At 41.9% G+C, this 13,355-nt stretch overlaps 2 protein-coding genes across 4 annotated transcripts; both read left to right on the forward strand.

Annotated features, from left to right (window-relative positions):
* The first annotated feature begins 74 nt into the window (after nt 1–74).
* Nucleotides 75–1,967, forward strand: opa3 (outer mitochondrial membrane lipid metabolism regulator OPA3). The gene is made up of 2 exons (XM_068585422.1): nt 75–234; nt 1,114–1,967. The coding sequence occupies exons 1-2, from the start codon at nt 93–95 to the stop codon at nt 1,440–1,442; spliced, it is 471 nt and encodes a 156-aa protein (XP_068441523.1). The 5' UTR covers nt 75–92; the 3' UTR covers nt 1,443–1,967.
* A 737-nt stretch (nt 1,968–2,704) lies between these two features.
* On the forward strand, nt 2,705–13,009 carry hnrnpul1 (heterogeneous nuclear ribonucleoprotein U-like 1). Of its 3 annotated transcripts, none has more exons than XM_068585263.1 (16): nt 2,705–2,792; nt 3,284–3,555; nt 4,188–4,538; nt 4,686–4,899; nt 5,068–5,141; nt 5,582–5,721; nt 6,126–6,225; nt 6,329–6,441; nt 6,534–6,800; nt 7,252–7,374; nt 7,979–8,107; nt 9,885–10,053; nt 10,859–11,137; nt 11,275–11,426; nt 11,525–11,812; nt 12,077–13,009. In XM_068585263.1, exons 2-16 carry the CDS (start codon nt 3,318–3,320, stop codon nt 12,188–12,190), a joined length of 2,751 nt encoding a protein of 916 aa, XP_068441364.1. In that variant the 5' UTR covers nt 2,705–2,792; nt 3,284–3,317; the 3' UTR covers nt 12,191–13,009. The 3 variants fall into 3 exon arrangements, with proteins under 3 accessions (XP_068441364.1, XP_068441366.1, XP_068441365.1); XM_068585265.1 differs by having other exon boundaries at nt 11,278–11,426; XM_068585264.1 differs by lacking the exon at nt 2,705–2,792 and adding an exon at nt 2,906–2,926.
* Nucleotides 13,010–13,355: the final 346 nt, after the last annotated feature.

Genomic DNA, 13,355 nt, shown 5'->3' on the forward strand with positions numbered 1-13,355 from the left:
CGTGGGCGTGTGTGTCAACCATATAACGTAATCACGTCACCGCCTACGTGCGTGTCTGTCCCGCCCCACGCTTGTCAAGCGTTTCCGCCAAGATGGTTGTCGGTGCCTTCCCAATCGCCAAGCTCCTCTACCTTGGGGTGAGGCAGATGAGCAAGCCCGTAGCAAACCGAATAAAAGCCGGAGCCCGTCGAAGCGAGTTCTTCAAGAACTACGTCTGTCTGCCGCCCGCACAGAGTGAGTAACCGAGCTAACAGCTAGCTGTGACCGCTAGATTGCAGCGTCAGACACCCAAGGGATAAGCCAGGAGCCGCGACAACCAATGAGATTGTAGTTGTCGAGAGCGCTTAACCAATCATTTTCAAGGATCTACGTGGTCGACCAATGGCAGCCAAGCAAGCTCGAGGAGGGCTGTTTTTGTGTGTCATTGAACAGGTAGTGTGTAACATTCAGTTTTTGTCCGTATAGGTCAGGAAAGCAGTTTGAATGGCTTTTGACGCACATTATGAAAAGATGTTTGACCTGACACTGCGTTCTGTTGTTGAGTCACATTTGTCACTTTTGTTTCCCTTAACAGACCTACCAGCTCTATCTGGTCACCGGTCATTTTCAAAACATTTACACTGTTCACACAATTAAACGGAGAGAAAACTACACAAATAATAGGAGACGTTCGTATTTACATGTATACCCATACACTAACGTATTATATTTAATATTATATTATATTGCTGTATTATACTATGCTCCTACCTTTCACCTTTTACCTGTATTGTAATTTGCGATTTTATACTATATTTTAATTTGTCATCTGTCTTGCTGTCACAGCAACCAAATTGCCTCACTAGAGATCGATAAAGCCAGAATCATATCATAGCTTGTGTAAGTGTACAGCTGCTGGTGGTTGTTAGGAAGCTGGCTTCAGGAGCAGACCTCAAAATGTTCTCTGAGTCATTTGAATGAACAACAGAATTTTGTGTGCTCGAAGCTCACTACTTGGCACTACGTTGCATTCTTACCTGATACCTTTTGAGCTCATCTGAAGAAAATGTGAGCAGCACCCAAAGATCCAATTGAAAGTGCAACTGGAACTATGTATGCTTTCTGTCCTCACAGTTTACCACTGGATTGAGATGAGAACGAAGATGCGAATTATGGGCTTTCGGGGCTCCACCATCAAGCCACTGAATGAGGATGCGGCTGCAGAGCTGGGTGCGGAGTTGCTCGGAGAGACGATCATCTTTGTCATTGGTGGTGGCTGTATGTTGTTGGAGTACAGCAGACAGGCCACTAACGCTCGGCACAAAGAAGAGGAGCAGAACGCGACCATCACAAGCCTACAGACTCAACTAGCAGAAGTAACACTTACCACAGAGACTCTAGATGCTCGGCTGAGAGAGATGAATAGGATACTGCTGTCCTATCCTGTTCCCACCAAAAAGTGATGAAATTAGCCCTGTCCTAGCCTTGGTCTGTGTGTGAAAGAACACAAACACTTACGGCACTGCCATATGTGCAGCTTGATAATCACCCTGCTGCACACACAGCCCATTAAGTGGCAGGAACAGGTGCTTATATAACAAATGTGTGCGCTGTGGATTTGGGTGCTGTCATTGGCGCATGTTTTGAGCAACCAGTTGTTAAGGGGGACTGCTATGATATTCATAGTGTATTTCTGAGGTTGATCTTGCATGTATATAGTACATTTAACTGTATATAATGATTTACAATAAAATGCAATGGGACATTGAGGTAAATATATTTCATAACCGCTTTGTGCGCTTGATTGATGGCCAAACATAGACAAACATCAGGTCACGTTGGATTATTCTTACGTGTCTGCCCTTACAGTTTCATGGACATGTTATGTCATAATTACACTGTAAATCTCCTTTATGATTCATGTACATCAGATGTGATGGAAACTGTGATAAGGATTATGTAAAATAAAATGGTAAGCTGTCTGATAATAGAGATGTTGTCATTTTACACACAAGCAGTGTACACTGACAAAAAATACTTTTATCAATACACTTGCCCATTCATTTTCTGTCAATCAATAAATCAACTAATTGTTTCAGCTGCACTTCTAAGAATACTCAATTGTAAATTAACTGAAGCTGTCAAATCATCATAATGAAGTAAAAAAGTAAATTATTTTCTTCATTTAACATAAGAGATTCAAGTATTGTTTTCCACCAGAGTATACATTGGCCTACTTTATCATGAGCAAGTTTTGCATGAAACATTTTACAGAGGTAAAAGTACAACAGTATCAGCGTCAAGATATAAGCTTGCTTAAAGTACCAAAAGTAGAACTAACTGCTATGCTGAATGGCCCATTTCAGAATGTTTATTATAATGTTGCACTATATGTATTGATGCTTTAAGGTACTAGTTCCACCATTTCCTATAATACGTGTTGACTGAAGAGAAGCGTTAGGTTTATGACACTACACTACCCACAATTCATCAATCGTAAATACTACGTCACTTCACATTTTGGACCGTTCCAAGTGTAGGATGTGCCACAAACACGCAAACTAAGCTAATATGACTATTTTCCTCACATTTGGCGGTTCAAATAAAACTCCTTATTACACACTGACCTTTTGTTTACCATACACAGCACATGCACCTCTGTGTTTATATGGTAGTATAATATACTTGCGAATATGCGCAGGTCCGGTTCACTTCCGGTTCTAGGTTTCGGTCTGGTTTCCGACCGACAGAGGGCAGCAGCGGCGCTTTCTATCTTTTATCACGACTGACCCGCGCAACTCGCGTGAGACGAGGTAGGCCGCAATCTTGTTTTTGTCTTTATTCTGCATCATAACCACAGTATACATTGAGCAAACAATGCATTGGATACTGGACTCCCGTGCAAAGTAAATAAACGCGTGCATCTTGCGGAGTTTGAACGTCGAAGGTAACTCAATGTTACTACTTCTGCATCGGTTGTCGATACGTTAGCTAGCAAGCTAGGCTAAGCTAGTTTCTAATGTTAGCCACCAACCGACAATTTGGAGCGTGTAATACTTTCCCCGCATTTCAAACAACTATATAAGTACGGGCGGTTATTTATTAAGGTTACGTGGTTTACATATGTTAGGGAAATCAAGTAAAATATACAGTATAGTTATTCACCAGCGCTGCTAACCTGCTAATGTAACGTTAGCCTGGTAGGCTGAGACGCTCTGGCGCCATCAGTCATCAATTTGAAAGTTCAACACAATGTTGTATGCTGGAACGTCACTTAACTATATATAAATTTGTATTTTTCTAGCAAGCAAATTAAGACGACGAACATTTGAGACACCATGAGTGTTGACGTGAAGAAACTGAAAGTCAATGAACTAAAAGAGGAGCTCCAGCGCCGCGGCCTGGACACCAAAGGCCTGAAGGCAGAACTGGTGGAGAGGCTGAAAGCCGCTTTGGAGGCTGACACTCGGGCTGATACCTCAGACCAAGGGGAGCATGAGGACGAGTACTGCCCGGACTTTAAAAACGAAGAGGATGGGGAGGACGACGACGAGGAGGATGAACCAGAGCAACTGGGTGAGCCCCATGGATGTTGTATCTTTAAATATCGTATAGTTCTCCTATCGGCCATTGACTTTCATACATTATTAGGTACAGAATACATGTACTGAGACAACGGAGTGCAGTGATCTGCAAGTAGTAAACATGACTATCCTTGTTCTTTAAAGTATCATCAAGCAATGCTAATAATTAGACATTAATACAGAATGATCTGCTTCAGGTATGATATAAACTGTATAGACAGCTGAGTGTGTGTGAACCAGCAGACTTGATCAGGGGCATTTCCTGTGCAGGTGTAGTATTTCAACTTAAAAATAGCAGGTCATTGTCTTCCATCTAAATATTGTTCATACATTAAGCATTGCATGCCTGAAACAGAAAGAAAACTTTATCTTGTCACAGGTCCATTTTTTAAAATCTAAACTAACGGAATTATATTTGAGGAAGCTAAACCCATCACATACAATAACTTGCAGTGTGGCGCCTTGACGAAAAAAGAAGTGCCTACTGATATTGTGTAGAATTTCTCTGTCTGTGTATTAAATAGGTCAAAGTGTACTTATAGATGAGAAACAGAAACAATCATTGTACATTGTACGTTTTTTCTGTTCTTATGAGCCTGAATGTTTTGGGTCTTCCCTTTTCAGATGCAGAAGTAGCTGATGATGATATTGACGATATTGATGAAGGCGAAGACGATATTGATGAAGGCGAAGACAATATTGATGAAGTTGAAGGCGATATTGATGAAGTTGAAGGCAATGGTAATGGTGAAAATGTTGCCCCTCAAGAGGAAGATGAGGCACGAGATTCTGGTGGTTACTATGAGGACGAGGAGGCAGAGGGCGAGCCTTATGAGAGTCGTCCAACTTCAGACTCGGGTCACAGCATGCCTGACTTGCCACCAGAAGTCGACACACAGAAATCCAACATGTCAGAGGAACAGACCAAGCCTGTGCCAGAGCCAGAAACTGTGGAGAAAGATGAGAACAAACCAGGTGAGTTCCAGATTTTTATCAACTAGACATGTAATAATAACCTATATGCCTATTGGTGAAGTGTTTTTAAACAAAGAAAAGACAACACTCATGCCATATATACTGATATCCAAATCGCTCACTGTCATTGTTCATTTATAATTTCAGAAATTAAAGTGGAGGTCAAAATGGAAGCCGAACCTGGAGCTGATGAAGTCACACAGCAGGACAGCAATGTGACAGAACAGCAAGACACCCCAGAAGGCGAACCTCAGGCTGAGCAAATCAAAGTGGAAGCTGATAAAAGTGGCCACCATGGCCGCAAGAGACCTTATGAGGAGAGCAGGAGTTACAGCTACTACGAGCACCGCGAGGAGAAGAGGTATGCTCATCCTAAAACAGTTCTATTGCCTGTTTGGCTTCTCGTAGGTAGTACAACACAACAGTAGGATGTGGGAAATGTTATGTTCACTAGTCTGGTTTATATGAATTTAGTCAATGAAAGTGTCTGTAAAGGCTGTTCACTTTTTACTCCGCTTATGTTCCACAGATCCCGTACTCCACAGCCCCCTGCTGAAGATGAGGAGGAGAACATAGATGACACTCTTGTTACAATTGATACATGTAAGTAAGAAGATAAACTGCGTCTCTCAGCTTGATTGTGTGTTATCTGATGAGATAAGTGAATTCAGGAATGGACTCCCGTCTCACAAAACTCTTTCCAACTGATGCAGACAAAGTGTTGGATGCTGTCACCTCGGCCTGCTTCACAATCTGTCGTGCCGCAATTCCAAGTGCCTTAGTAGATTTGCCCCCTCGAGATATCAAAGATATAAAATACTGAGCAGTCTGAGAAATGCATCGAGAGGCTGAAAGCACTGATTTTACCCACAAGAAGCATTTTAATACAAACACTGGTTCAACCGACACTTAATCTGCTTACCTCATACAGTAGCACAGCTGAGATTGTATCCATTGAAGTCTGTATAATGTTTCACATTTAATATATGCAACTTGTCAGTTTCGACAAACAAACGCATCTAACAGAATCTCTTTCCTTTTAGACAACTGTGATCTGCATTTCAAAGTGTCACGAGATCGCTACAGTGGTTATCCACTGACCATCGAAGGCTTTGCCTACCTGTGGGCTGGAGCTCGGGCCACACATGGTGTCACGCAGGGCCGTGTATTTTATGAGATGAAGGTAATGAGTAAAAAGTGTCTCTTTGTTATTTAGTGCTTTAAAAACAAAGATGTGTGCTTCACGCATGCAACCAATAAGATGAAGGTGCTCCGATTTTTGACGAAGCTAGATGTTTAGTTTGGTGAAACATTGAGCAACGTGTTTATCATTAACTAACAGAGTATATTTTTAGCTCACCATATCAACGTTTTACTTAGATATGGAAAATTTCCACGCTTGGGATATTTTAAAATTCCACGTTGCCTAACTGAACTCTGTCTTGTTTTACTAAATCTACATTTTACTACCAATTATTGTTAAATAACGTGCAGTGTGGCACCTTGTTGCTGTTGTAGTGTTCTAGTTGCTTCCCGCAAGTCGTCTTTTGGCTTGTTTTTGACCCGAATTGTGCCCTCGCTCTTCAGATCAATGAGGAAATTCCTGTAAAGCACCTGCCAAGTAGTGAGCCAGATCCACATGTTGTCAGAATTGGATGGTCTCTCAACCACTGCAGCACTCAGCTTGGTGAGAGAAGCAACCACCCAAACAATCAATATGTTTAACATAAAAGAAACAAAAGGGATAGCAACTACGCATCTGAATGCTATCTGACCCTGTCTTGTTTTAGGTGAGGAGGCCTTTTCCTTTGGATATGGAGGAACAGGAAAGAAGTCCGCAGACTGTAAGTTTGCAGACTTTGGCGAGAAGTTTGGAGAGAACGACGTCATCGGCTGTTACATTGTAAGTAATGGCATCAGTTGTCACTTTATCTTTTTGACAGAATCAAATAAGAATATTGGGAAATAATTCATTAAAATGCTTTCCTATTGTAGGACTTTGATACTGGTGAAGAGGTGGAAATGGGCTATTCCAAGAATGGGGTCTCACTAGGTGTGGCTTTCAAGACAACCAAGGAGGAGCTGGCAGGCCGCGCCCTGTTCCCTCACGTCCTGGTGAAGAATTGTGCCGTTGAGTTCAACTTTGGTCAGAGGCCGCAGCCGTACTTCCCCCCACCAGAGGGATACACCTACATCCACAATCTAGGCATGGAGGACAAGATCAGAGGCACAAAGGGACCTACCATTAAATCTGAATGCGAGGTAGGGCAGCGTGGAAATTATTTAATGATATGCGTTTGTTTGTTTTTCCCTCATGAAAAGTGAAGTTGTCATTTACTTGGTTACAGTATCGAAATCAGAATCCGAAGAATGATATTTTATTTATTCTGACAAGAAACAAAGCAGTAGAAACCTAACAGCAAAAGTAAAGATGAGGGCGAAGAAGATGAAATGAAAATCCCCAAATAAATAAAAAACGCAAAGTAAGCAGATATGAGATATAGTCCATATAAAACATATTTACCAATCAGACTTTTCCAGTTTGGGTTTTATTCTTTCACTTTTATATTAAGCATCCTATTGTGCGTAGTTGGATTTTATTTGTGCCACTGATCAAAATAAAATACGTATTAGATGAGTTTTTTTGTGTGTTTTAAGAGGAACGGGTCTTTAGGAGTAGAATTAACCGGTTTTGCTTGTTAACTTGTTTCAGATCTTGATGATGGTCGGCCTGCCTGCCTGCGGAAAGACCACCTGGGCTATTAAGTATGCAGAGACTAACCCTGAGAAGAAGTACAACATCCTGGGCACAAATGCCATCATGGACAAGATGAAGGTGAATTTGAGTCTATTGGCGATTGCATTATACAATCAGGACTACCATGTTTTATATAAATAATTACTTAGAAATTACAAGCCATGAAGCCGACACCTTGCATCTCCGTTGTCTATATGCCTGCTCATTAGTGTAGTAAACCATGCTGTGATATTGTCTCACCAAGCAAAGAAACACAGACTTTTGAAAAGGAGCCCCTTTTTGAGAGGATACATTGTGCTTATATATAATTTTTCAATTTTTTAAATAACATGTCCACACTCTACTAAATGTTTAATCACCTAAATGTGACCGTATTACTTGCAGAAAGCTTAAAGGTTTGATTATTTGAAACCACCTTCTGATGCTGAGCCTAGCTGAAGATGATTATTTACCATCCTTAATTCAAATTATATTCTTCAGCGACTAAAGACTACTACTATGGTACTAATGCTATTTTAAAGGTCATATATTTCACCATTTCTTGGTGTGTTGTGGCGTAACCGCCCCTCCCCGAATGTGGAGGTACCACTATTGGATTATATGAAGACAAAAAACAACCCCACACCCACAAACCTTATTCACATGTTCTAATCCATCGCTGTCTGGACTATTTGTACTGCAGGTCATGGGTCTGCGTCGCCAGAAAAACTACTCCGGCCGCTGGGACGTTCTGATCCAGCAGGCCACCCAGTGTCTGAACCGGCTGATTGAGATCGCTGCCCGCAAGAGACGCAACTACATCCTAGACCAGGTACTGCCCTCCCACCCACACTCTGCACTGATACTCGCCACAGTCAGTCAATGTGCCCTGATGATCACTCTCTAATGGCCTATTTATTTATCTTTCAGGGGGGCTCTGTGTATTTTAGAGTAGGAGAAGCATTGATCACCCTCTTGTTTCTTGCTTGTCATGTACTGTAAAAGCAAATGATTAATGGCTCTCATAAGTGACAGAATATTTCATGTTTTCATCCCTCAGTATATTTTTGCACTTGCTATTTCATGTCATAATACAGTATTGTTTTGTCTTGTGAATTTCAACAATGTACAAGTAAACCATGACTATGTAAAGATGTTGAGAAACAAGTAAGCTCTGACTGGTGAGTAAGAAAAACACCTTCCGTTGCTAATTTAATAAGACAGAGTTGATAGCTTTTTTAAAAGCTATTTTTAAGTGAGATACATGGAACTTTTGAGTGTGTTTTTTAATTAATTGACCCTGAAGGTAAGTAATGACTAACAGATTTTAGATTTTTAGATCCTTGTGTTCAGCAAAAAAAGGTAGGTGGGTCTGATGGTGGACTGTCTTTTCTATGGAAACTGTGAGTATGTGCAGGTAGGTTGTATCTATCTATCTGTCTGTTGTCTTGTCCGGGACTAGAGTCCGTATGAAGATCAGGTGAGTCGAGGTAAGTGGGGGGGGCTCCCGTCAGAATAGCAAGTTGGCGCTAAATAAAAAATAGCCCTTTTGCATATTATCACAATGTCAGTTCGATATCAACATTAGCCGTGGCGTCACTAAAGAATTGCTTTTCGACTAAAATTCTAAAATGCATAATGTGTTAACTATCTGTTGGCCAGTGTAGAAATCACTGGCTGTTGTGAAGTAAACAGGAAGTTCTTTGAGCGCAGCAGGTACATTCAGAAACTTTGCCGTTGAGTGATGAAGCATGTTCTTCTGCTGGTGATAGCGGAGTCCACCTTGAATGAATAAACACCGCACGACGCTAACTTTATTCTCATCCGCTGCCGTGTTTGTGCTGAAGACGTGGGATAGTTTAAATTCTGAACTGCAACCAGTTGCAAATTTAAAACAGCGGAGGATTTGTTAGGAATGGTTTTGATTTCACTGCTAGTTTTCTTGAATCAAAGTGTTGACGTCTATATGATTAGTTTTTACAATGCATTTTATTCCGCCCCCGTACTTACTTATTTATACTTACTTAATACTTATTGAAGTATTATTAAGGCAAGATATGGAATATTTATATTTTTCATCACTTAAACATTGATAATCATACATCTTGTTTAAGGCACTGCATGTGGTGTTTTTGTATTTAATAAAATGCAATGCATTTGAACAGGTTCTAAACCTGAACTGATGAGATGGATCAATATGGATTTATTGAAAGCGGTAATACAGCAGGGCCACGCACGTTTCACTACACAAATTGTCAACTGAGTGAGCACAACTACTACTTGAATATATTCATATCTCTAAAAATGTCTCCGTTAAGTACATATGTTAATGTTTAGGTTTAAGTCGGGTTTAATATTTGTGGGGTCCCTCCTTTTTATGTCAATAATTAACATTCCTCAGCAGCCGCTGGACACCTGACTGCAGACCGCGAGGTGAGTCTGTGGAGTGACGAGAGGCTGTTAGAACTTGAGTAAAAGCGTAGACTTGACATCCAAGCCAAACCTCTCTCACTTCATTATTGCAGGGTTCCAGCTTCCTTCCAGTGGAAAGCCCTAACAAGTAAACAATAACAAACAAGCTTCTACTTCTTTCTTGTCACCATTGCTAGACAAATGTATATGGATCAGCAAGGAGACGAAAAATGCGTCCTTTTGAAGGTTTTCAACGCAAGGCTATTGTAATTTGTCCCACGGACGAGGATTTAAAAGAACGAACATTAAAGCAAACCAATGAGCAGGGGAAGGATGTGCCCGATCATGCTGTTTTAGAAATGAAAGGTAGGAACGCTGTGGAAACAACAAACAAAACACCAGATCTACTTTTTACTTTTCTATGTGTTGTCTCTAAAATCAAACTTGGAAGATATCCCTACCCTCCCTCCCCTTCCTCCCTCCCTACCCCATCCCATCATATTCTTTGGTCAGATATCAGACCTGGACTTTTTCTTTCTTTTTTTTTTAAGTCCAAATAAATTTGATTCTTATTTTCGCCCTCTATCTGCCCCTCGCCATACAGCTTAATTCTAATGCGCTGCAAACTGAGACCTGGCCCTCGCCGAGGTCAATATAACAGTAGAGCTAATATTGAACAATTGGCTTCCCTGAAAGGGATGTTTCCAAATAGAAAACTTACAAGCAGTCGCATGCTGAAGTTGTTGGAAGTAAATTTGTAACGGCATTACATCAGCTGTCCTTGGTTTGCAGTGCTGTTTCCTCTTCTCACCAACCTTCTAGTTTTTCTTTTTGTCCCTCTCCCCACCTCTACTGAACTCCTCCCTCTCCTTTGTCTGCTTCAACAAATGTTTCCTCCATGTTCCCCTGGAGGTGGCGTTTGTTCCCTTTACCCTGCCATTTGCTTTCATCTATCTGAAGTTAGTTTATCTGTGATTGACGCTGCCTCTGTATGTTTTTAATTATTTTTTCATTTTGTCTTCTGGTGGTGTGGCTGCTCTGGTCCTCACTACAATCCCCTCCCCCTTTCTTTCTCTTTCTCTCTCTCTCTTTGCCTCTCCATCCGTCTCTTGCTGGATGGGCTGTCTCTCTCCTCCTCCTCCTCCTGTGGTCACCTCTGTCACTCTCCAAGCCAACTTTACTCTCCCTGAGGCTTGCGACTTCCTTGAGGCGGTGACGTTCGCTGAGCTGCAGTCAGAAGAGGCTGAAACTCTGCTGAAGCAGTACAATGAGGAGGGCCGCAAGGCTGGCCCGCCCCCTGAGAAACGCTTTGACAACAGGCAGGGCGGGTTCCGCGGCCGTGGCGGCGGCGGTGGTGGCGGCGGTAGCTTCCAGCGGTATGACAACCGTGATGGATCCCGCGGTGGCTACCAGAACCGCAGTGGAGACGGAGGCAGCGGGTACAGAGGAGGTGAGCGATCATGCAAATCCATAGCTTCCGTAGTTCTGTGATTTGGATGTTATATGTCAGACATCAAACTAGGGCTGGTATGTAGTTTATTAGTTGTGTAAATCTCTACTGTAACGCCACATTTCTGTTTTATTTAGCAGGCTACAATCGTGGCAGCTATAACCAGAACCGTTGGGGCAGCAGCTACCGCGAAGGAGGCTCCGATGCGCGCGGGAGCTATAACCGCAGCCAGCCGTCAGGAGGAAGCTACAATCGCCCTACCTCTTACAACAAGGGAGCGTACAGCCAGGTAATTAAACACAATCCTTTTGTGTATAAAACTAGAGAATATCCAGACCAAATTGAACAGCAAAAGAATGTAATCTGAACTTCTTGCGCCGCCTCCAGGGCTACAGCCAGAGCTACAGTCAGGGGTACAACCCGAGCAGCTACAACCAGAGTTACTACGGCAGCTACAGTCAGTACCCGGGATACAGCCAGAGCCAGAGCTACAGCCAGACACCTGCCACTGCACAGACGTACAACCACCACCAGCAACAACCGCAGCAGCAGCAGCAGCAGCAACAACAGCAGCAGCAACAACAGCAGCAGCAGCCTCAACAACCACAGCAGCAGCAACAGCAGCAGCAGCAGCCACAGCAGCAACAACAGAGCTACAACCAGCAATATCAGCAGGTAGGCGATGTCTGACTCAGCACTGCCTCCGACACGCATCTGGAAATGAAGTTACTTTTTGCGATGCCTACCATTACATGCTTAAATGATTCTGTTCTATGCCCTTTTTTTGGGAAAGTCAACATTCCCTCTGAGCTATTAACATGGCTCATGCAACTTAATACTCTACTAATATTCCTGTCTTTCGTAATGTTTATACGTAGGTGTCTTTCCCACATAAACATGCTCTCACTGCTGTGCTTGCTTTCCTGTGTCTCCCCCCAGTATGCTCAGCAGTGGCAGCAGTACTACCAGAACCAGAACCAGTGGAACCAGTATTACAGCCAGTACGGCGGCTACCCTGGACAGGGCAGCCAGGGCTCATCTGGTTCCCAGTAGCTTCGGTCTGCACCTGTGCCTGCGTTCCACCTGTGTCCTAAACTGACCTCCAGCAAATTGATTTTTGTACAGTCTCACATTAAGTCCCCAACCATACCTGTCTCTGTCCGGGTTTACACAATAGCCTTCATTCCTCACCAATCAATGTACACACAAACTGGTACCAGTTTGCTGTCGTTTCTTTTCTTTCATTTTTTTTTTTAACTGAATGAAGTCTTACTCTACGCAGTGACCGTGAGGTGGTAGATGATAGGTATCACAACATCTAATGAATGTTATCCATTATGCATTTAATGTGGGGGTCTGTTGACCTGCAAACTCCACATTTCCTACAGATTGAAGAGGTTATTGTATATTTCTAGGATGCAATAGTGTGAAAACGTGACCGGGCAGGAGAAATACAGCAAGGCCTGAATAAATTTGCTTGTTTTGAGAAGCTTAACAACAAAGAACAAAATGCATGCTTTTTACCCTCATACCCTTTCCTATGTCTTTGCTCTTTATTTTTCAGTTTCCGAGTGAGCACATTTTATTTACTCCCAATAGACTTCAAACATTATGGACAATTTTTTTATAGGTGTTGATACTGTAGTATTTAAGCGTTTAATTCTGTCTTTGATCGAATATTTTGCCACTTTCAGTAGTTATATGTGCAGGTTTTCTTTTTTTATCCCTTTGTGATTGCTGTTCATTGAGTCAAGTAGTTAAATCCAGATGTCAAACTAATTTTTTTTTTCTACCTGAAAATGGAAATCTGATAATGACCTGTTACCCGAGCTGTCTTCTTGTCTTTATACAATAAATGCAATTGTATACGCCTGGAGATGTTCTGTTTTTTTTCCGCCAGTGAACTCAATCACAACACGTACTGCGTGATTTATCATTGCTGGTGTATCGTTCTTATTTTCAACAAGACTGACATTGTGGACAAAGAATATAACAAACAAGCATTTTACTTTAAAAAAAAAAGAGAAAAAAAAGTATAGTTTCAGTGCTGTTCAGTTGAACCATGAATGAACTGTTTGAAAGTTAAAAAAAAATGTTAACAGGGCAGGAAATGAACATTTTCCACTGCGAGGTGGTGTATGAATTACACTTCACATGCTCCTTCCACTATGGTCTTCTATAAGCATTAATATATTCATATTTAAGCTTTTTTTTGTGG

This window comes from Clinocottus analis, unplaced genomic scaffold (genome assembly GCF_023055335.1).
Source record: "Clinocottus analis isolate CAN_PGR_092001 unplaced genomic scaffold, fCliAna1.0.p SCAF_2, whole genome shotgun sequence".
Lineage (NCBI taxonomy): Eukaryota > Metazoa > Chordata > Actinopteri > Perciformes > Cottidae > Clinocottus > Clinocottus analis.